This window comes from Protopterus annectens, chromosome 12.part0 (genome assembly GCF_019279795.1).
Source record: "Protopterus annectens isolate FY-2018-M chromosome 12.part0, PAN1.0, whole genome shotgun sequence".
Lineage (NCBI taxonomy): Eukaryota > Metazoa > Chordata > Ceratodontiformes > Protopteridae > Protopterus > Protopterus annectens.
The window spans coordinates 139,998,104-140,023,155 of record NC_056746.1 but is presented as its reverse complement, the minus strand read 5'-3'; the positions used below and the strand labels follow the sequence as shown (position 1 = coordinate 140,023,155).

At 39.7% G+C, this 25,052-nt stretch overlaps 1 protein-coding gene across 1 annotated transcript in view; it reads left to right on the top strand.

Moving 5' to 3' along the window:
* The first annotated feature begins 925 nt into the window (after positions 1-925).
* LOC122816399 (multidrug resistance-associated protein 1-like) overlaps positions 926-25,052 on the top strand; it is an 827,783-nt gene continuing 803,656 nt past the window's right edge. Inside the window, exon 1 of the mRNA XM_044089157.1 lies at positions 926-1,111. Within this exon, the coding sequence (XP_043945092.1) occupies positions 1,070-1,111 (42 nt within the window). The 5' untranslated portion in view covers positions 926-1,069. The remainder of the gene's footprint in view (positions 1,112-25,052) is intronic.

The window sequence follows — 25,052 nt, the reverse complement described above, 5'->3', positions numbered from 1 at the left end:
CATTGTGTGAAAACTTCTTTACTGTGAATTGTATAGCTCTTCTAATCCTGTTTGTATACAGTCTACAAATGTTATAGTTTCTGTACATATTACGTTGTGTGTATAACTTTGGCATAATGGTTAAGGTGTTTGCCTTACAAACACAAGGTGCAGGGTTTGACTATCACACGGGGTCATTGTCTAGGCTTAAAATGGCCCACAAGGGCAGTTAGCCTAGTACTAACCTATGTGAACCTATTGTGAATTGTATTAACTCTTCTAGTTTATATAACATGTATGTTAATGTACAAACTTTCTACATACTGTGGAGCTTTTCTCCCTGGGCCTCCACTGAAAACGGGCTCATTATGGCCCAGTGGACTACCCCGGTTAACAAATGGCAAATAAAATAAATAAATAAATAAATAAATATTGCAAAACAGGTAGCCCAGTTCTGGTACCAACGTACTGTTTTTTTTTTTTTTTTTAATCCAAGATAATCTGCATTTTATTTATCTTTCAGAAAGGGATCATTAGCCAGAATATTTAGAACTATCTGAAGGCTCACATTTTCTTCATCTGTATAAGCTCTCCTTGACATATTGCACATCGCAAAAAAGTATTTAAAACCTAAAAGGGTTGTAACTGATTCCAAGCATGCTTATTACATCTGTAACACAAATTATATTACAGGCTCTTCTATGCCATAATTTTTAGTATTATTTATTAACTAATTACTTCAGATTAGTTAAGCGACCTGTTGAAGATTAGCAGCTGCACAGTTCCTCTTGCAGAACAGGTTGCCAACTTAAACATAGGTTAGAAGCAGTTTGCTGTCTGCCTGCTGGATGAAATTCCTGAAAGACGAACATGTTCCTATTTCATTTTATAGAACAGGCCAATAATCTGCTTTGAGGAGTAGCCGTAATCAGGAAGTGCAAGGCTTGCCAGGAAACGTTACTGTAACTTTCACATTAAGTGTACACACAAGTCTTGCAACAACTAAACTGACTTCCCTCTACATTTTCCTCCTAGGAAATGGTACCCCAAAGATAATGCTGACATTTCTGCTCTTTTATCAGAAGTAACAATGGAGTGGCTTTGCACTACAGATGGTTCAGACACATTTTGGGTAAGATTTTTTTTTATTTCTGCTGTAACGTACTTAGCATGGGAGTAAATAGCAGGGACTGATTGCGCTGACAGTATTTCTAAACGCACAGGAGTTTAAACTTCTTCCCAGGTGGCTGCTTGTTTATGTGTGCTTGTTATTACGAGTCTGAATGAACCCTTTCAAATGCTCTGTTAAGGGCAGTTTGGTTTTCTTGTTGCAGTTAGCTACTGGTTTCTGCTTCAGCTCATACTACATTTTACAGTTTTTGATTAACCGGCAGTTTAAAGAAAATGAAATTCAGCTTCATTTTCCTAAAGACCAGGCAGCCAAGATACTCTTTACTTCAGTTATGTTTACTGCTTGTATTTACCATTAATCTCTTTGCAGAATTTTCAAAATGCAAATGGTTTGTCCTTTCTTCCTAAAATGTAGTTTGCATTTTTGCATTAAAAGAATGAACTGTGTAGGTAAAACAAAATAACAGGAAGGGCTTATAGTAACATTTCCACGGTGAGTGAAATCCTTTGATTAACAGCTTGATGGATGTGGTGTTCTGCTACTGCTAGATGTGTTATCTGTAGATAGAACTTGTTATAAATTGCAGTACATCTGCTGAATGCTTTATCATCAGATTATACTGTCTATTGTATCAAGTACGTTTTTTCCAACCCTATTTTGAGACCTTCCAAAAAAAGTTACATAAAATGTGTACTACAATTATATACCCTGTCTCCCAGTTCAAGCTTTCTTTCAGTGAACATGTATAAGATACCTGCTATAACTTACAGGATATATGTTTCAGCACAGAATATAATTAGATTTTTATTAACTAAATTAATAGTTTCACTTCCTGATTCCATGACATGAGACCATTGATCTGACCACCTGATTATTTGGCTGAGTAGAGTATGTTATGGGAATAGAATTCTAGGCTACAGGTATGGAATACTGTGTGTGTGTGTGTGTGTGTGTGTGTGTGTGTGTGTGTGTGTGTGTGTGTACATTTTAATTTAAGTTTTTTTTGTTTTTTGCCTCCTCTAACCTCATGATATCTGTCCACCATGGGCTCCATGTCCAAGCCAAGTCTACCAACCATCCTCCTGTCTCCTGGATTACTCCGATATTTGCTGGGGTTGATCGTGGATGCTAATAGCTTCCTGTGGGCTCAGTCATCTGTGCGTCTGGCTGGGGTCATTTTATATGCTCTACCAACTTTTCCCCTTTCCTTATACCCTCCCATGCTCATCAACCATGGAAGTCAAGTCCCTTTTTTTTAGTAATCTGTCCAGTAGGGAGCGCCATTGATGAGCACCCTCCCTCCCAGGACAAGCTAGCCCATCTCTGTCTGCTGTTCCATTGCCTGGGGCACTAATCGAACCTAGAATGTTTTAAGTGATAGGGCTTTATCTCTCTAGTCCACTGGAGTGACTATTTTAAGTATACTTTTAAACCCCACTATATGCCAGTCAGTAGACCTCCTGCAGCTTGACTGGCCCATTGATTATTTTCCTAGTTTGGTCATACGAGGTCACCATCAGGGGGTTTTCTGTTGACCCTAAACCGCAGTACCTCATGGCAGCTGACAAGACTGGTATGTAATATTGGACTTCTGAGTGTGTTTACTGCCTCTGCCTTATATGCCTATCTCTGGAGAAATTATTCTACTTTGAGTGCATGCCCTGTGATGATCTGAATGCTGATGGTGAAATTTGCTCTTTGCTACATGACCTCCAGTGGGTGTTAGTACAGCAGTGGGCCTTCCTACATCCCCCTCCAGCTTTGGTCACTCACTTGCCCTTGCCCCCCCAGTTTGGTTCCTCAACTGTCATTCCCAGGTCAGGCTTCTTCCTTGTATTTGTCAGAGACTGTAAGGACTACAGAATATTTTTCAATAAAATATGAAGTGATGATAAGTGACAAGTAAATATTATGTATAAACAAGATCTGCTGTAGCAAAAAAAAAATAGTACTACTTTTGAAGTAATTTCTCATAATTTTTAAAATATCTTCTAATGTGCTTACTAGCAGGTATCTATTTACTGTTGTAGGGATAACATGACAAAACATATTTTGGTAAAACTTATTTAATACATGCATTGCTAAAGTTCTTTAGAAACAGTTTTGCATCATTGCGGAGTTAGGAATTAATCAGTTCCTATTTCTGATTGCCTGTTTAATCCAGTTCAGGATCATAGAATAACTAGAGTCTCACCTTACATTATGTGGGTACAAGACAGAGAAATTAATCCTAGCTAGGATGGCAGTTTATTGCAGGGTGTGTGCACATACACACATGACACATATCCCTCTGAGATATTTGGAGGATCACCATTTCACCTAAGACATGTTTTTGTGATATGAGATGAAACTGGACCACACAATGGCAGCCCATGCCAGAGCAGGGAGGACAGACAGAGTCCGCACCCAGTGGGGACAGGCTGAATACTCACAGAAAGTACCCCACATAAGAACAGGCATGTAAAAACAGTACTGCGAAACAGCAGTGCTAACGTCTGTGCCAAAGCACTGCTGAATATACTCTCTCACTGTGCTGTTGCTAATATACGAAATGGATGTGTTGTGGTTTTACTTTTTTTATGAATGGTCCCACTAGGTTTCTGAGAGCTGCAAGTGCCTTTCCTTTCATGGGCTCCTGTTGAAATTCTAAGGACTGCAATAACAAGACTAGAAGTAGATATAGGGGACTGTATATGTGTACATATAGGGGACTGTATATATGAAATGTAATAATGAGACTATAAGTACATATATGCAACTGTATATATGTACATATAGGGGACTGTATATATGTACATATAGGGGACTGTGTACATATATAAGTGCATATGTAGGACTATATATGAAGTATAAGATTGTGGTATCGGAATGTTCCCTTGTTCAGGCGTTAAGCAGTGTTGGAGTTACATCTATAAGTAGCAGTAATGTGGGATGGAGACATGGTGATTCCACTCTACAACATACTTTAATGATGTTGTAGCAAGTTTTGACATTCACTTCCTTTCTTTTCAGTTTGCAGTTTAGTTTTCTGATCTCTAGAACTCTTAAGGGTCCTGTACTTCTGGTAGGGAGTTCTGTCATGACATTATGAACAGAGAAATGTGGAAATTTAAAGAGCATATGTCAGTTGTATCTAGACACCCCAATACATATACAATAAAGAAGCTGCTGTATGTCTGTGTTAATTATTGCCACATCGTTTATTCTTTATACTGTGGCTGAAATCACAGTATAAAGAATATAAGAAATCTTGCTTTCCCTGAAGAGAACTGTGGTGTGCAAAATTTTCACCATTGCCACATGTGGCATCTTTATAAGGGTATAACCATACAGAAAATAATGGAAGACGAGATAAAACCTCTCACAAGAAAAATAAATATTTTAACTTTAACTTCATAATAACTAGTTCCTAAAGAAATATGTTGTTAAGTAAAGGTTTCTGGAAAGATGTCACATGTCCTTGAAGTAACTGCTTTACAGATTTTATTCACTATCTGCCCACTGGGTTACCAGTATTGTAATGCCATTCGTTATTAGGCTTATTATTTTTAGAAGTGCCCCCTTTGCCATATACCTTGCTAAACACCTAAAGTATCTCGAGTCCTCAGCATTTCTTCACCAAAAAGGTCTCTCACCTTGGTACTTTTTAGTAACTCTGCTAGAGTAAAAGCCCAGTCCCTCTACTCAGTGTCATGTAGACTTCTCTCCTGAGGGTGATTTCTGGTGAGTCTTCTGTTCTATGAATGACCCAGGACTCTTTGAATGCCGTCAATGGTAAGGCAAACACTTGCTCCAGGTACTTACCCCATCAGCACCTTGAGATGGTATAACAGGTGCCTAACCCAATGTAGTCCCCATCTGTGGAACAGACTGCCCTTGTATACCAAGCACAGTACATACATAGCAACCGTTAAAACCAGATAGGTGATTGCAGATTTTCACGTGGGATTTATTGGGTACCTCTACTTACTGGGTAACACTGTTAATCTCCATCTGTACTTCTCAATGATATCCTTGACTATATGCATATTAGGAAGTTCTAAACCATGAGGTCAGTGGTATTAATATATTTGTATGTGCATGTAAAAGTGCAACACCTTGGCTAACAAGAGTGACTGCCATGCATATGAGGCATTTGCCAGTTTTCATAAGCTTTGCAGAAAGCCTTTGAAGCCACATCCATATGGTCATTACTGGAACTAGCATGGTTGTTTTCCATTTGGTCATAATTGCTTTACATGAAGTCATAGTCACCCTGTCAAAGCTACTGTAACTGCTTTCCCTGAAGTCGTAGAAATAAATCTCTCCTGCTGTCTGCTGTGAATCTGAGTCAGGGTTTCTGTTACAAGTCATCATTGCTTACGACTGTTGTTTACTTCTCTTGTAAAACAGTAAAACATTTGAAGTATAAAATATAGCTTTCATTTTGTTTGCCCTTAACTAGGCTATGGCTAAACTGATTTTAGTTGAGTAATGATTGTGATGGGCTTGTGAAAGCATTGTTTTGTTCCTACATCTACATGCAAGCATTGCATCAAAAGTTCTGTGTAATCATGAAACCTTATGTGAAATATTACTTTTGCCTCTATTTGTTTATTTTATTTTATTTATTTTATTTTACATTTGTTGACCGGGCTAGTCCAACTGGATTTATGTCCATTTTCAGTGGAGGCCCGGGGAGAAAAGCTCCAGAGGTACAAACAATTTTACAAATACAAATAATACATAGTACGTGTGTTATGCAATGGGAAGAATGAAATGTAATCACATATATTATAGATCTTAATGAACTAAATAAGCTAACTTAGAAAAAAAAGGCCTGTGGAGAAAAGCTCCAGAGGTAAAACAATTTTACAATTACAAATATTGCATAGTACTAATGTGTTATATAATCACCTATATTATAGATCTTAACTAACTAGAAAAAGCTAAATTAGAAAGAGATTAAGTTAGAGGTTAACTCTTAGCAATACAAAAGGAAGGTCAGAAATGTTAAAGTGAATAAAGTAATATTTACAAATATAAGGGATATTTTGTCAGTTGAAGAGTTGAGGTAGATGGGAGGGTCCAAGTGGTTAAGGAAGGTTTATGATAGAGTAAGGTGCAAACAGGTTAGTCTGGGTTGGTACAAGAGCAAAGCCAGAATTTATTAAGATGTCTTAATAGGTGTTTCTTAAAGAGTGGAAGAGTGGACAAAGAAGAGATGTCAGATGGAAGATTATTCCATATTTTACCTACTGCGTTAGAGAAAAGGCAGTTGCCTGCAGAATCATTAGTTTTGGTAATATTAACAAGTAGTTTATCAGAGGAACGTAGTTGTTTCAGGTTAATATAGGGAGTCAAGAGGTTGCTAAGAGCTGGTGTTTTAGAAGGTTGGTATAGGATTTTGTGTGCTATTAAAAGTTGTTGAAAATGAGCTTGTTAGGGAGTTCCAGCCAGTGTAGTTGTTTTAGGTTTAGACAGTGGTGGGTTCTGAATTGGGATGAGGTGGCAAATCTGGCAATATTATGATAAGATGTAGTAAGTTTCTTAAGGTTACTTTTAGATAGATTAGTGTAAATAGGGGAGGCATACAGAAGGGTAGAGATAAGGTGTGTTTGGGCTAAGGTTGTCCTAGCTTCAGGTGTGAGGAAGGGCTTTATTCTGTACAGGGATCCTATTTTCTTATTAACTGCTTTTATAGTACTGTTGATTTGACAATCATAGTTAAGATTGTTATCGATAATAACACCGAGAAGCTTAGTTGTGGAATCAGGAGAGATAATGGTGTTGTCAGTTGCTGTAATACAGAAGTTTAACAAAGTTGATTTACGTGTGGGAGAAAAGAGTAATAATTTAGTTTTCTTAGGGTTAAGGAGTAGACAGCGATTGGAGAACCACTGTTCAACAGTTGAGAAGGCTGTTTGAGTTTGAGTCTGGAGTTCAGTTTGAGAAGAAGCAGTGCAAATAATGGTGGAATCATCTGCATATTGTATGTAGGTAGTGTTAGGTATAGATGATTGGAGGTCGTTAATAAAGATGGAAAAATAGAAGTGGGCCTAGAATAGACCCTTGGGGTACTCCTAAAGAAATAGGGAGGAGAGCAGATAGTGAGTTTTCCAGAGTACAGCTTGCTGCCGGTTTTCTAGATAGGAAGAAAGCCAGGTTATGGAAGAGGGATCCAGGGCCAGAGATTTTAGTGTGTGCAGAAGAAGTGAATGATTCACCATATCAAAGGCTTTTGATAGGTCTAAGAAAAGAGAAGATGTAAGTTTGTTGTTGTTGCGGTTGAAGTTTATGGTATTGGTAAAGGAGAGTAAAGCTGTGGTGGTACTGTGAGCAGGTCTGAAACCATGTTGAGTGTCAGCTAGAAGGTTGTTATGGAGGAGATGGTTGAGTAGTTGTTTATGTATACACTTCTCCATGATTTTAGCTAAGGGGGATAGAAGTGCTATGGGACGATAGTTGGAGAAGTCATAAGATTTGCCTCCTTTATGTAGGGGTATTATATGTGATATCTTCCAGACTGTTGGAAAAATACCTTCTTTTATTGATCTGTTTATTAAGATAGAGACAGGGTAAGCAATGGCTTTTGCTGCTAGTTGCAGGAATTCAGCAGGAAGCTTGTCTGCAGAAGGGGTGGTAGGTTTTAGTTTATGGAGAAGAGATTGTATATAGGAGGTAGATACAGGTTGTAGGTGAAAGGGAGGGATAGTGTTTATTAAGGTATATGGAGGTAGTTGAGAAGTATCTGGAGATAGTTGGTTGGCTAGAGTTTGTATAGAATTGGTGAAGAAGGAATTAAAGTTATTGGCTGTTAGTGCGGGGTTATCAGGGTCAGAATCCTGTGGGTTGGGGTAATTATTTTGCCTGGGGTCAGCAGATTATTAATACATGACCAGAATGTTTTTGGTTCATTTTTGGTAGTATTTTGAAGTTGAACGTAATAGTTCTTTTTGTCTGATAGAATTGCTTTTTTAGTACTGTTTCTAAGTTCTCTAAAGTTTTGGTGGTTAGTTGGACTTTTGGTGGTACGCCATTTATGCCAAGATTTGTTTCTTAGGGCTATTTTATGCTTAGTATTTGTGGTTAGCCAGGGAGCAGTTTTAGTTTTGGTTCTAATGGTGTGACTTGGGGCGTGCTGATTGAGTATAGCTAGGAATGTAGAATCGAAGTGTTCTACTGCTTTGTTGAGTGGGAAATATTTTAGTGGGGCCCAATGACATTGTGAAAGTTCAGCTTGAAAGTGATCAGGGTTAAATTGCTTTTTTGAGTGTAGAGTTCGGAAAGTGGTGGGTAGGGTTAGGTTGGTTTTGCATCTAATGATATAGGTTAGTGCGTGGTCACTAAGGTCATCTGGAAGGATATGTGATTGGTAGGTTTGCAAGGGGGTATTTGTAAGAATCCAGTCTAGGGTGGTATTCTTATTGTTTGTTTTATTAATTCTAGTGGGACCATCAATAAGTTGTTTGAAGCCATAGAGGTTGATATGGGAAGTAGGGTTAGCATTGTTACAGGAATTCCAGTCTATGTTGAAGTCCCCTAGGACTAGTGTTTCTTGTGGGAGTTTGATAGAAAGTTGGTAAAGTATATCTTCAAGGGTATTGATGTTATTTCCAGGGGGGAGATAAGTACAAATGATGTTTATTGCTTTAGTGTTATTGATTTGTACTTTGGAGCTAATAACTTCTGCATTTGTGTTTTGGGTAAGAGTCAGGTCTAGAGGATTAAGTTTAAGTTTTGCTTTGTACAGAATGGCTACCCCACCTCCTTTCTTGGTAGTGCGATCAAGTCTAATAATGTTATAACCAGGTGGGGTAATTTCGATGTCTTTAATGGAAGGTTTTAACCAAGTTTCTGATAGGCATAAAATGTCAAACTGTTGAGTTTCAAGGAGGGCATGGAGTTGACTGATTTTGTTGCAGATACTACGTATATTAAGATGGGCTATGGAAAGGGAATTTGAAGGTTTAGAGTATAAGAGAGATAATGGTTTAGTTTGGTTTTGTTCTATGTTGGTTGTAATAAGATGTGGGCCAGGACTGGGGTGAATATCACCATCTTGTAGTAAGTGGAGAAGAGTAAGATATATGTGTTGTTTAAGATTATAGTGAGAAAGATATGTCTTTTTGGTTAGAGTCTTTATAAATTTGCAATGTACTAGCCTGTGATATTTGGCTAGAAGGTATATGGACTGAGAGGGTGAGAGTATATATGATGCAGATACTGGCAACATCACACTATAAATCATCGTCATAATGCAGTAATTTCTTTCTCATAATCATTTTTCCTTCATTAAAACTTGTATGGTACCTGACAGTAATGCAAAAGTATGTTTTCATTACTCTCCGGTACCAGATAAGGTTTCTTTTTAAAGCATCAGTATCATAATGTTGTATGTTTCCACATGATCAACTTTTTTTTCTTTTCCTACATGTATGGAACAGTAGAATATACATGAGACTTTAAAGAAAGCTTATAGCACTTTTGACAGTTTTTGAGAAAACAGTATGTGTGAAACGCAGTTTGCCTTGGGATGTGCTGCAGTAAATTTATTAACCATTGCTTGTTTATCATTATGGGCACTATAGATAAGAAAGAAGAAAACCAGTGCAATGTTGAAACCCATATGACATTTGAAATTTAACTTGTAGCCGGATAAAAACCTTTAATACAGCAGGGACCACAGAAAAAACAAGTGTGAAATCCAAGTCCCTCACTTTGACTACTTTCATCATAAAAGCAGAACAGAATGACCAGTTTGGTTAAGTTGTATGAGAAATAAAATTACATTAATGAATCCCATTTGTGATTACCCTGCAAAGTAAGAAACACCATGTTAATGCCCCTTTGGTTTACAATAATATGGATTCTCTCATAATTCCTTCAAAATAAACTGAATTAAGCTGAAATTCCAGTTGTTGCAGGTTAATTTCAGACTACAACAAACCTGTTTTCATATCTGTAGAATCTATGAAAATGATTTCTTTAGTAATCTAAGAACTGGTTACTCTATGATAAATCTTGTCAAGGCAAACTTTTGTGGCTGGTATTTATTAATATGATGGCAATATCTGGAACAGAATAATAATGTGCTGAGTTTTTTTTTGCAAAACATGATGTGATTTTTCTTGAGTAAGCTACTAGATGAGTCTGCTGATGTCTGAGTGTCAGGTGTGTTGGTGGGGGTTACTTGGGTAATGAACCAAATGTGCGGGCATTCATTAAGTCCTGCAGGTAGATACACTGATGTGTTGCTTCTGTCAGTAACAGAGAAGCAAAGCATGTGACCTTGAAATGGTGTAGCAGTTGAGGTGCCAGTCAGTGAAATTTTGAAACGTGTTGTGATCGAGGAAGGTAAGTAGTTGACAGTGTACCTTTTCGATGGTAGGAGTCAGAGTAATGGTACCAACTTGCAGATGTTAAGTACTTCATATGAAATGCACAATTTTTCAACAGGAATTTGCCATGCTAAGTGGAAAGTCTGAGTCGTGCTGTTTTACTTAACCATACTTGAGTGACATGGCATAAAGAAAGCGAATGGTCAGCTTGTTGTCTGAACTTGTCCGTACATGTCCCGTGTATGGACAAGATTAGGAAAAGGACATTTGTGAGATCTGTGGAGATTTTCCTATCCAGCTCTGAAATAGATTGGGTTTAGGTGAAAACATTTGCATTCTGGTACACACAGACTGAGGAGGTGTACCAGGAGCAGCTAAATGCCATCTGTCATTGTAGGAAAACCGTAAACAATTAAAAAGAAGCCACAGTCGTGTAGAGATGCATAGCTCAAACATTATGGATCTTTACCAATGACCTGAGAGGTTCATGGAATCATTATTTGCAGAACTGGCAAGTGGGAAAGTTAACACAGCTGGAGAGCTAAACTTCAGTAGGTTAAGTGAACATAAGTCTTAACAGCTGTCATTTAACTTTGGTTGAGTTATGCGTGCTGTTGCAGAGTGTTACTATTTATGATCGATCTGCTGTTCTGATTACAGACTGATACACTTTGATTTGTTTGTTTTATTCTGCCCCAGCCATCAAAGCGCTACCTACTACATTGCTATCATCCTTTCCCATAATCAGTGAATGCAGTGTTGCACTGCTCTATACAATGTCCGGTAGTCAAGAACCACTTTTATTGGTTTAGAATTACAATTAAGGCTTGTATTATGCAATGAATAGTTTGCTCCATTCACATTTAAGTGGGATATTATGACCCATTGCAGCACTATGATCAGATAATTAGGCAACTCTGAATATGCCAATTGTTTTATAATTTTGCTGTGTGAAACATTACAGTGATAATCTGGCTATCAAGAACTGAATTATTGTGATGTGAATTAAAAATGTCTTTAAGACAAAGTAAATGCTTTGGCACTTGGAGAAGTTTTGAGAGCTTTTATGTGAATTAATATTTCCTCACGGTTAATATTTGACTTAAACAGTCTTATAATGCTGCATAAATTGTGTAGGTTGGACACAAAATAGTAAATATGTGAGGACCTGGTACATACATTTATCTAAGTTAACGGCAATTTATTTATTTTCTTCTCCCTACTTGTGATCAAAGTTTTTTTTCTGTCTACATTTACTCCATTAGCTTATTTGTCCCCTTGTCAAGCAAGAGCCCTATATCCCATTTCTTTTACTCAAGAGCAGGAGCTGAACAGTGGACAGGAGAGTTTTCGATTGTCTGAAGCCTTTGTATTTGTCTTTTAAGGCCCTAATCCCTCTGCCTATTCCCAGTACCTCCTACTGTTTAGCATGTTATGGGCTTCAGAAAGGGCATAATCTCTCATTTTTGCAAGTGATGTAACCCCTCAAGTCAGTCTTCCCTCATTAAAGCAACATTACTGTGGGATGGTCGGCCTGCACCAGGGATTCAGCCACTGGACCTAGTATCCAGATGTAGGTCTCCCCCAAGGAAGGGCTATCTGGCAAAGCCATGCTGCTCCTGCTTTCCACCACCTTCTCTTCAGGAGGTGTCCAAGTTGCTATTCAGACTCTGGTTCCCTGAGTCATCGGGGCAGAGATGCAGTTAATAGGGATTCCCTTTACTTTTGAAATTACATGTAAAATGTTGATAGAAGCTCACTGACAAAAGTGCTTTGCCTTTTTTGGTTGCTCTACCAGTTTAATGTTGGAGAGCCAGCACAAAAACATTATTTCAGAAAGCTATATTTATATTGTAAATTATCCAGATATTTTGGAGGCACTCAAATTCTATTATTTACAAAGCACTTCTAGTTCAGTGAACTAACTTTGCTATTAGTGAAATGAATAAATGTTAATTTCAGTTTCTAGGATTAAGGATTTTTCCAAATTAATATATATATATATATATATATATATATATATATATATATATATATATATATATATATATATACATATACAAATGAAATGAATTATAAATAGTGAAGGTGTGGTATTATACTATAAATGGGGTCATAGCTTCAGATGTGGATGAGATGTGAACAGCATTGTCACCTTATCAGCTAATGACTTGTGTCTCAAAGAATTCATAGGGGCATTTTTTTGTCTCTTTGGTAAAGTTGGTGCCCCATCTAAGAAGGTACCTTTTGACTAAAATCATTGTTTTTGTTACTCCACCCTAAATCAGCCAGTTATTAATTACAGTTTAGTGTTGCTGTAACCATGCTTTAATAGAAAAGGCACTACAATTGCTGCTGTTCTGCACCCTTTTAATTTTTTTTAAGTTTCCATTGCTGTTATTTGAAGTCAGAAAGATGAAAAATGCTTTTTTAGTTGCAAGTTATCCATAAATTAGATTTTTGTATGGATGAAAATGGAAGGAAATTAATGCTTGTATCACTATGTATCAGGGGATGTCCCTGAGGCGAAGGTGAATTTCCTGTGGCTGCTGTTCTAATATGACTGTTACCCTATACTTCATTATACGATTTCTGCAATGCTTTTTGGCAGACAGTTAAAATGTACATCACGTAAACACACACCTTTTTCATAACTGTAGTCTTAATTGGTGTGCTTAGAATGAGCTTGTTAGCATAGATTTCCTATTGCCTATTACCTCACCCCTCCAAAAGCAGTATCTAATGCAACTGCTGTGGTTTTTTCTGTGTATTTGCAGTTGTCTGTGTTGGCCACAATCAGTGAATCACCTGACATTAGGAAATATAACATACTGCTAAGATCAGACTTACAAAATGAAGACAGTTGCAGTTACAGAACAGGAATATAATTATGTTAACGACATTTCACTTTTGTTCCTTCCACTTCTTTTGAAAGTATATTTAACATCTTGAGAAATGACTTGCCCTTGATGTGGTGTAAATGACCTCAGATGTACCTCCCTGGGCCTGGACTACATAAAGGAAGACATGGTGAACCTCTCAGTCAGAGTGTCTCAGGCCAGTATCAGCCTATCGCTGAGCAGCATTCTACCCTCTGCAAAGGTAATGCCACAATATGAACAGAAAATTGACTTTAAATAACTTTTGGTGTCTTTCAAAGGGGGTAGGATCTTTGTCAGTCTGGGAGGATATGTTACCTACACTGAGGCTGAAGATATAGCTCATCTACTGGTCGATAAATTTAGCTCTAACGTTACCACCGTCTTCCCTCTGTCTGTCCTTCAGGATATACATGAAACTGTCTCACCTCCAGCTTCACACAAGACTAACTCCTAAAAGTGGTGTCAAAAGCTAAAAATACTGCATCGATGGGTCCTGACAATACCCACGGATGCATCTTAAATAGCATGAAGCATGATTTAGCCACATCCCTAACAACGCTGTTCAATCTCATTCTGTATACAGGTTTTGTACAAAGCGAATAGAGAAAAGTTGCAGTCATTCTCCTGCATAATGGAGGACCTTCCACAGACCCAGGCAATTACAGACTCATAATTCTGAGTAGCCTCAGCAAAGCCATAGAAAGACTTATTGTCATCCTCTTAGAGCAAGAAATCTGGAGAAAGCTATACATAAAAGTGTGACAAAGGCCCAAAAATAGGGACAGTTTTTAAATATTGCTCTTACAAACTTAAATAGTTGATAGAATAATAGGTTTTGCATTACCATGAATTTTCTGAAGGGTATGAAGTCTGAAACTAAAATGTCAGTCATTATTTTCTAACTTCAGTCTCTAATGATTTGCCACTAATTTGCCAGAAAACCACAATTTTATGAAAAAATGAACCAAAAATATGAGGCAAAAATCTGGACATTCTGTGAAAATGTGTACAGTTGAGAGGTATGCTTATTGTGGAATTAATCAGTTGGGGCATAGGGAACCTGCAAACACTAAACCTATCAGTCTGAATTCATCAAGGACAGGTCATGATTACTCACCCTGGTGGATTTTTTTGAAAAGGTCACCAAACGATGGATGAAGGCTAAACAGTATACCTTGACCTGGACAAAGCTTTTGACACAATTCCCTCAGGCACAGTAGAAAAGCTAAACTGTGAATAAACCTGTACGTCACCCGCTGGCTTGCCAACTGGCTCACAAATACGATGCAAATAATCAAAATAGGGGAAGTTACCTGTACAAAGAACCAGTCACCAGTGTAATCCCCAAGCATTCTGTGGTGGGACCTCTCTTGTTTGGCATTTACTTTTATGAAGTAAAAGCCAATGCCAAATGGTTCTGGCTAAGTTTGCAGATTACTTTGTTAGGAACAGTCATTGAATCCCGAAATGACTTTGCTATCCTTCAGGAAGGCTTGTCACAAATAAATAACTGGGGTCAAAATCATGGTCTGAAATGAAATGCCAAAAAATCTATTATTGTATCCTTTGGGAAGGCATCTACCCCAGGGAACTACCACATTGGCAATACACCCCTAAGAATCGACCCAGTTGTTTGGGATTTGGGAACTTATGTAGACAGTGACCTAACTTTTGGCCAACATGTGTATATTTTTGTAAGAAAGCCCTTCTATATTGCACAGTTTATAAACAGTGGGATTGTGTCTAGATCTACGGATGTCATTGTCCCCTTTACTCAGGCCTCATTAGGCCAGTCATTGAATATAATGCCCTCTTTGGCATGTATCTGTCTAGTCCCATGCAACAACTAGAACACCCTCAGAGATGCTTTTCTAAAAGAATACAAGGCCTAAACAACATGTCCTACATGGACTGCCCTGTCACTATAAGTGGTATCCTACAGACTGCTAAGAGGTGACCTGTGTCTAGCATACAAGGCATCCTCTGACCCATTACTGATGGATTTACTGCACATCAGCAAGTCAGATTACATGAGAAATGGTAGGTCTAGGGACCTAAACCTGTTCTACAACATGAACAGAACAGTTTAGAGAAATGGGCATGTCTCACGGAGGATACTACTGGTATTGTGGAACAGACTCCCCATCCATATAAAACAAAGTTCACCTGCAACTTAAATCTATGGATGGAAAACAGAAACTATACCCCAGTACTTCTTCCTGTGCTACTTATGGACAGATGCAGCTTCTAAGTGCTTTCGTCCATGCGTGGGTCCTCACAAATGATCTGTGGTATTATCCCAATTATTGTCATTAGGGGTCATATATAATTATTGACCATGAGATAGAGAAGGCCAATCTAAACAATGAATGGAATGTGTTATTTTGAGCATAAAAAGGGAAATTGTCTAGGCTTAAAACGTCCCACAAAGGCAGCTATCCCAGTACTTAACTATGAACCTATATGGTTGACAGAACACTCTGCTTTGCTAAAGATGGTTGTACCTGCCCCCTCTAGGCTTTCAAATATTGGCAAAAACTGTCCCCCCTAGTCTTTTGAATATTGGCCAAAGCCTTGTTGACCACATCATGCCTTTTCAGGCATTGCCAACCTGATAAGCCTTCCAAAATAGCAAAAACAATCCAAGAGAATCTAAAGGTGTTACTGCTCAATGCCAGGAGTCTAAACAAGAAACTCCACTTCCTGCAACCTCTCCTCCCCCTGGAGAATGTAAATGGCTGTATAGTTACAGATACATGTTTTAGAGCCATGGAGAGCACCCTGGCAGTGCAGGGCTATAATGCCTTGCACACATTTAGCCCAGCTACAGCACAGGAATGGTTTATATCAAAAACAAGCAACTCAAGGCTGGTCAAACAGTATGATGCACTTGACCATCTACGCATCCGGGTTGCCACAGACAACGTTCCATACCATATCTTTGCAAGCTATAGGTCCCCCTCTATGATCCAGGAACCCACAACACATACTTAAATGTAACCCCCATTCAAACTAACACCATATTCATGGGAGATGTTAACTACCCCACTATAAACTGGGAATTGTACATGACCACAAACATGCAGGATCAAAGATTCCTGGACTTTAGAAACACACACAGTCACGCACACACATACATGTGTGTGTGTATATATATATATATATATATATATATATATATATCTATATCTATATCTATATCTATATCTATATATATATATATATATATATATATATATATATATATATATATATATATATATATATATATGTACTTTACTAAGCACCTACAGCAATTAGAGAGTCTTCAGAGGTTTCTAACAAAGATCATCAAGGGGCTCCAGCATGTGTCTTACGCAGAATGACTAAAGTCCCTGTCACTGTACTTCGTATTGTATAGACTTCTTAGGAGAGACTTATGCCTGGCCTGCAGAGCAATCCAAGACCCAAACCTAATGAATTTCCTGCATATCCATAAATCAAATGGGAATAGGGCTACCCATTCCAGGTACCTAATTATGGCCTGTGACATAAATAGGGCATGCTGCAGGGATAGATTATCTCCCAGTGACTGCCGTGTCTTTGGAACAGGCTACCAAGTCATTTGAAAAGGAGCACCTCTATGATGTTCAAGAGGAACCTGGACAAGTGGCTGGGACACCATAAGTTCTTACTGGGGATAGAGCCCCCAACCCTCCTGGACATGGGCAGTCAACACTAAATGTAATCTTTGGTATTGACTAGCAAAGTCATGGTATCACATTGGGATGAAACGGCTAGGCTTAAAATGACCTTTGGGTCAATAGGCTAGTAATATCCAATGATCCTACATATCACTGACATGATCCTAATAACCTGGGACAATGTTGCACCCCCCCCCCCTCGCACACACACATACACACACTCCCTTTGTAATGTTCTCAGTGGTCAGGTCAGACCATAAGGATGTCTCCTTTGAAATAAAAATAAAACTCAGGACATCAGCTAACACTGGAACTTTTAGGAATTGTTTCAAGGCAAACCTCCTACTATTAAGTGATACCCTGGTAAAATTTCAAGTCCCCCACAAACCCTGAGAACACAGCTGCCTGTGTGGAACTGTTCACAGAAACTCTGTGCAATCATGTTAGTGGCTGCTTCATGACAGCTGTACCTACCTAGAAAAAGCACAGGACAAAATAAAAAAAAAAAAAAACAAGCCATCCGGTTGGAATCCCAGGATCAACAGGTTGTATAATAAAGGAAGAAAAGCATGTCCAAAAAGAAGAAATGAAATACCCAGCAAGGTAAAAACTTCCTCATCAATCTAAACAAACAACTCGGGCCAAGTCAAGTCTACCAAAGCCAAACGTGAAGTAAAAATAGCTTCCCAAGCCAAGGACCATCACAAGACATTGGAAAGAATGATCATGGAAGTGTGAGCAGTGACGGAAAACCTACAGACACTTGATCAAGCCCAGTATGGTTTCGTCAAGGGCAGGTCATGACTACTCAACCTTGTGGATTTCTTTGAGAAGGTCGCCAAAGCAACTGATGAATGCAAAACTGTGCATATTACCTACCTTAATCTGGCCGAAGTATTTGGCACCTACCCCACTCAGCACTGTAGACAAACTCATGAAATTAGGAGTAAACCACTGTCACCCATAGATAGGACCCAAGAAGTTAGGATAGGGAGTCTCCACAAAGAGGCTAGTCACTAGTGGAGTCCTTCAAGGCTATGTGCTGTGACCTCTCCTTTTTGGTATCTATTTCTCTGAACTCAGGGCCAATGTTAAGGGCCTCTGGCTGACCAAGTTTGCAGATGACTGCATATAGGTGGAGTTATAGGATTCCCACAATGATACAAATCCCCTCCAAGAAGGCCTGACACAAACTAATGACTGGTGCTAGAGCCATGGTTCATAGGTAGGTACTAGGCTATCGGCCCTAGGGCCCATACAAGCCTAGCCAAAAAATGTACCCTGGCTTTCGCCACCCAAGAAAATTATTTTCCTGTGCCCCTGTTGAGCAGAGCCACAGAAGTGATCCCCAGGGTGAATTTCCCATCCAATCATCAAGATTTTTCTTGAAGAGTGCTAATGAGGAGCTCTGTTTGACATAGGTAGTCTGTTCCAGAGTATGGGAAGTCTCTGGGACAGGAATATATCTCTTCAGCATGTTCTGTTTATTGTGGTGACAAGGTTTAGGTCTCTAGAGCGTGTAGCTCAGAGGGATTGGGATTTCTTTAAGTGGAGCATGTCCAACAGCTCTGGGTTTGTCATAGCTTTGTATGTTAGTTAGAGACTGCCCCTGAGTAGACGATATGCGATGGAGTAAAGCTGTAGTTTTTTGAGACGGTCTGCATAGGGCATCTGTTTGAGGTCAGTAATCCTCTTTCTGAGGTATTTCTGTGGTCTTTCCAGTTGTTGTAGATGTCTTGTGAGGTACATACCAAAAGGGGCATTGCACTCTATAATGGGTCTAATGAGTGATGAGTAGAGGGGAACAATGACCTCTTTTATTCTGGATGAGAATCCATTTGTGATGAGATGAGCCATGTAGAAGGATTTCCTGACCACTGTAGCGATGTGATTATCAAAGGAGAGACTACTGTCCACCTGTGTCCCAAGGTCTCTTATCACATTTTCAGCATTAAGTAGACTACCAGCTATGTGGTAGTTCATGGGTACAGAGTTTTTACCAAAGGGGATGACAATACACTTTTTGGCATTGAGCTTCAGGCCATGGCTTTGACACCAGGTATCTGTCTCAGTGAGGCCCTTTTGTAGTTTGTCCGTGTCGTTAGGAGTTTCGATTATGGCTCCTAGTTTGCAGCCATCTGCAAACTTTGTTAGCCAAAGACCTTCTGTATTGGCCTGCACTTCAGAGAAGTAGATACCAAACAGGAGAGGACCCAGGACTGAACCCTGTGGTACTCCACTTGTCACTGGTCTGATGTCGGATTTAGAATCTGCTACTTTCACAGTGTGGGTTCTGTCCGTGAGCCATTTGGCAACCCATCTTGTGACATAGGGATTTATACCTAGTTTAGTGATCTTATCTATAATTCCAGAGTGGGGGATGGTGTTGAAAGCCTTGGCGAAATCTAGATAAGCTGTGTGAACCATTTTACCCTCATCTATGGCTTTGGTGACTGCTTCAAAGATGTCAATCAGGTTTAGCAGACATGATCTGCCTTTTACAAATCCAAACTCGGTAGGGTCCAGAGTTTGGAGATTACCAATGTCTTTGTTTATGAGTTCCACGATGATACGTTCCATGGCCTTGCAGACCAGGCTCGTCAGGCTAATGGGGCAGTAGTTCCTGGGGTCCGTCGTGGCTCCCCCTTTGTGGAGTGGGATAACAGTCACGGTGCACCATTCAGTGGGTACAAAGCCTGAGGTGAGGCTATGATTGAACATGGTACTTAGGTAGGGTGCCAGTTCATTCTGTAGTTCGTGTCGAATGCAGCCTGGGATATTGTCAGGTCCCATGGATGCTGTGTTCTTGGCTTTGGAGAGTGCATTTTTTTACCTGTGCAGCCGTGATTATAGGAACTTTGCATTCTTCTGGTATAGAGATGGGCCCTCTAGGGGGTGAGAGGGGGGGTAAAGTTAGCATTGCACCTATGTGCTAGGATGTTGGCAATATCAGTTGGTTCTGTATATTTAGTGCCATTGTGCTGTAACTCAGCACTAAAACGTAGTGCTAAGAAATGCATAATAGCATACTTTGGGAATATGGCTACCCCTTGAAGCTACTACATAAGAGTAGACCCAGTGGTGAGATTTTTGGAATGCATGTAGACATTAATCTAGCCTTTGACTATCATGGGTCTGCGGTAGTAAGGAAATCATTCCATGTTGTGCAAATTATAAGCAAGGGTATAACATCTTTAGGAACAGGGATGTTATTATTCCACTGTACTCAGCCATACAATGCCTCTTTAGTTATGTACGTGACCAGGTATATGCAACAAGTGGAGCATCCACAGGGGATCTTCACAACAAGAATACAGGGTATAAACATGCCCTAGGTGGTCCTATTCCTGTACTCTGTCATCTACATATTGTGGAGGGGTGATCAATGCCTGGCCAACAAAGTATCCTTTAATCCCACTCTAATGGACCTGTTCCACATCTGCAGAACAAATGGCAGAATTACCCAGCCTAGGACCCTAAACTTTGTCAGTAACATAAACAGGACATGTTGCAGTGACAGGTATGTGTCTCTGAAATTACTCTTTCTCTGGAACAGGTTTCCCATCCATGTGAAGCAGACATCTCCCATAACCTAATTCAAGTTGGATTATTGGATGGGAAATCTGAAATTTACCCTTGGTCTGGCACCGCTGTTTCTAGAGGATAGAGTCACCTGCAAATGCTTGACTACCAATGTCCAAGCCTACATATACCCTTAAAATAACCCTAATGTGTCAGTACTTGTGAGTTACATTTGGAAAGCATGGCTAGTCTTAAAAGGTCTTTAACCAGGTAATCATCTATGGGACCAAGAAAAAGCCCTGCTGGACACCCTGAATGCAACCGTGAATTTCACCTTTCCAGTTTCTGTATGGCACTTGACATGTCCTTTATGTAACTCACGCAACTATCCAATCTTACGGCTTATGTTAATCTTTAGTTCTAATTTATTAATCAATGTTTTTGTGTATGACACTGTCAAAGGCTGAAGATAAGGCTACATAACTTACACCACAGCACACTTTTAATTCCTAACTTTTATAGTTGTAATACTTCTGTGTTTTGAACTAGATATAATGTAACTGTTAAACAAAAGAAGTTTATTATCATTTTAATGACTCTTGCCACCCCCATAGTGCCTTTTTTAGGCAAGGCTCAAATTCTAAACATACCACCCTAGAACCCTTCTCAGTATGGAGAACATCGAGTCTGTGCTGTGACAGAAACCTAAACACTAGAGGGATAAATGTACACCAAACACCATCATACTAGGTGACTTCTCAATACTAATATAGACTGGGAACACACTACAAGCCCAAAACCCCCTAGCCCAAAAAGTTTCCTTCATCATAAACTCAAATGCCATGGAACAACTAGTCACCATCCCCACAAGAGGAGATAACATACTTGATCATCATCATCACGGAATGCAATGCACAATGTTCATGTTCAACAATACCCCCTCACTGGTGAGATCAGACAAATGATGTGAAGATTACTGATCCTACAGACATTGCAACACATACTGGCTGGGTTCAGTGCAAAAACAAACTTCCCAAAAGGAGAATATCTATATGCAACGATTGAGCCCCCCAAACATGTAAGCCAAGCTGCTCTCAAGGAACTTCCAAAAAAAAAAACACAACATCAATCCAAAGACATAGGGAATTTGCAGACTTTGGATCCAACCCAGTTTGGTTTTTGTCAAAGCAGAGATCATGCCTTTAAACTTGCTGACTTTTTTTCAAACAGTCACCAAAGCCATTGATGAGGGAAAGGCAGTCATACAGCCGACCTGATAAGGCCTTGCCAATATACAATACTACCCCATTCGATTAAAACTCAAAAAACTATTATCAGCATAAACAACCCATACATCACAAGATGGACTGTGAAGAGGTCACAGCACCAGCAGAAAGTGCTGCGCCCAGTCCATCACAAAGCCTGTCACAAGTGGTGTCCTCACAGGTGTCAGTCCTCAGGGCTCAGTCCTGGGGTGCAGCATCTCAAGTACAAGCAAACACAGAGCGGACACAATTGATGGCTGAAGTTGATGGTTGACAGTAACATAGTAGACAAGTAGTAACATCTGACACAGATATCCTTCCAGACACACAGAAACGGATAAAGAGTCACAGAGCCACGGCCAAACTGCAAATGCAAAAACCAAAAAAAAAATGCCTTATACCTTTAGGAAAAACAAGGTTACCCCTAGCTACCAAATAGGTGCTAATCCACTGAGCACAGAAGAAGTTATCAGGTCCAAGGGACCCATAACCTCTGTCAGTCTAGTCTGTCATGAAGATAATTCAGTTGTACAGTGGAAAGTTAGGAGACCTTCTCACCTTGGGGATCCTTCAGATCTATTCTCAGGGAGGTCAATCATACTCAAGGAGGTCATAGTTCCCCCTTGAGCCATGTATCAGACCAATGCCCCATTACAATGCCCATCCATCTGGCATGTATCTGACCCGAAGTTTGCAACAAAAGGGATAAAGGAAAAAGTAAACCAAAATAATAAAGTTCGACACCTATTATCAACCACCTCTTTCCCATTTTATATAGGTTTGGAGGGATCTAGCACCTCTCCAAATTCAGAGCCACTCTCCAAACTTTTTGACAGTTGTCTGCCAGTCACAGGTCTTCTCTCATACAATCCCTCCATCTCTTGGTTGGGCATCCTTGTCTTCTCTTGCTTCATCCTGCCTCTACCAGTTCTGCTTTACCAGCTTGGCTTCTGCTTTTCCTGTACATATCACCAAATCTGTTCTACTTTTAAGTTCTCTTAACCGGGGGCTATTTTTTTCTTGTGCTCTGATGTTCTTATTTCTTCCTCTGTCCTGGGGTGAATATCTTAATACAGTTCTCAAAAACGTTAACCTCTCAAGCTTCCTGAGGTGTTCTGCCTTCACTGCTCACATTGGTTTTGTGCCATACAGCTCACTGTATGTACATCTGTTCATACACCTTACTTTTCAGCTTCTTTGGCATTCTTTTCTCACACACTACCCGTAACACCCTGTGCCAGTTGATTGCAGTTCCTCTGATTCTAGCTTTGACCTCCTCATTCAGAATTCCCGTCTCCTCAACCACCCCTCTCAGATACTTAAAATAATTAACGGGTTCTACTATTTTCCCTTTTATCTCAATTTTTAATAGCATGGAGAAGCAGTTGACTGTGATGTGGACTGACTGCCCCATATTAGAAAAGGAAAGAGCAGATGAAGAGGAAAGCTCAGAAAAAAGGCAGTAGGAAATATTGCTACAGAAGATGTAAGAGAGTGTGGTATGGGGGAATGGGGTACTAAAGAAAGGTGAAACAATGAAGAGGTAGTTAGAGAAACAAATAACAGTTCAAAGCAAAAGTATTAATACATTTGAAGAGATTTGCAATTTTAGAAAGCAGAAGAGGAAAAAGTGGGAGAAATGGAGAGAGCAGAAGACCAAAAACAAGATGGTGGTAATTGGTGGGAGACTTGGGAGAAGAAAAATATAATCTGGAAGTAAAACCTGCAAAAACGGGAAAAGGATGATATATTGGAATTGTAGCATTAAATTTGTATAGCATTAGGAACAATATAAGAGGTTTGGAGGTGGTGGAATGGTACAAAAATAAAAATGTGTTTTTTTGGCATGCTAGATACCACATTTAATAAAGCAGAAAAACAGAAAAGAATACAGGCAGTATTGGGATGGAGAAAACTGGTTGGTAGGAAATGAGACGTTCTGGAATAGGCATTCTTGTCAAAAATGAAGAAATAAGAATTGTTGATGTGACAACAGCAATACCAGGAAGAACAGTGATATGTGGTATGAGAAAGACAAAAATACAATTAATTGTGATTTATGCATATACTAATATGAGAGAGAAAACCGCTTGAAGAAATAAAATTGATTTGTGTTTAGTAAATAAGTCAAGTGGGATGGTTGGAGATTTTAGCTGCAATTTGGGGGGGGGGGTAACTGATACACTTGTAATAAGTGACTCTATCGTCAGGCACACTGACGTCCCGCTCACCAAGCTGAACAAGGAGAAGGTCACGGTGAGCTGCCTGTCGGGCACTAGGATCCGCCACATAACACAAGCACTCAGGTCACTCCAAGGCAAGTACAAATATGACTCCGTCATTGTCCATGCTGGTGTGAATGACCTGAGACGTACCTCCCTGGACTGCATGAAAAGAGGCATAGAGAAGCTCTCTGAGCATGTAGCCCAGGCCGGTATAACCCTGACCTTGAGTAGCATCTTACCCTCACCAAGAATGATGCCACAATACGAAGACAAGATGATCAATTTCAACAATTGGCTTAAGTATTGGTGTCATTCAAAGGGGATGCAATGCTTGTCTGCCTGGGATGACATGCTTGACAAGCCATGATGCTTCGCTAAGGACGGCTTGCACCTGTCACCCTTGGGCTTTTGGATATTGGCAAAGGCTCTTGCCACCCCCATAGTGCCTTTTTTAGGCAAGGCTCAAAAGACAAACTCACCTCCATAGGTATCACAAGGGATAAGAAACTAAGAGTAATGCTGCTCAATGCCAGAAGTCTAAACATCAAGATGCATGCACTCGAAACTTTCCTTAGCATGGAGAACATTGATATCTGTGTAGTAACAGAAACCTGGTTCAAGGCTCCTGAGAGCACCCCAGCACTACCAGGTTATACCTCATACCATGTTTTCCGGCCCCAAAACTTGGACCGAACCACAAAAGGAGGGAGAGTATCGATATTTGTCAAAGATACCCACACCTCCAGGTTGGTGGCACAGCACGAAGCATCAGAGACTATCCATGTGCAACTAACAGTGGGAAAAACTGCCTTCCAGTTTATAGCCTGCTACAGACCACCCTCCCAAACCCAGGAACCCCACTCGGCCTTCCTGAGAACACTGGAAAATATGAACGTCTCTCCAAACACCATTATATTGGGCGACTTCAACTACCCTAACATAGACTGGGAGCATTACTCTAGCTCCAACACCCTAGCCCGAAGGTTCCTAGAATTTATAAACTCAAATGCTATGGAATAACTTGTTGCCACTCCCACAAGAGGG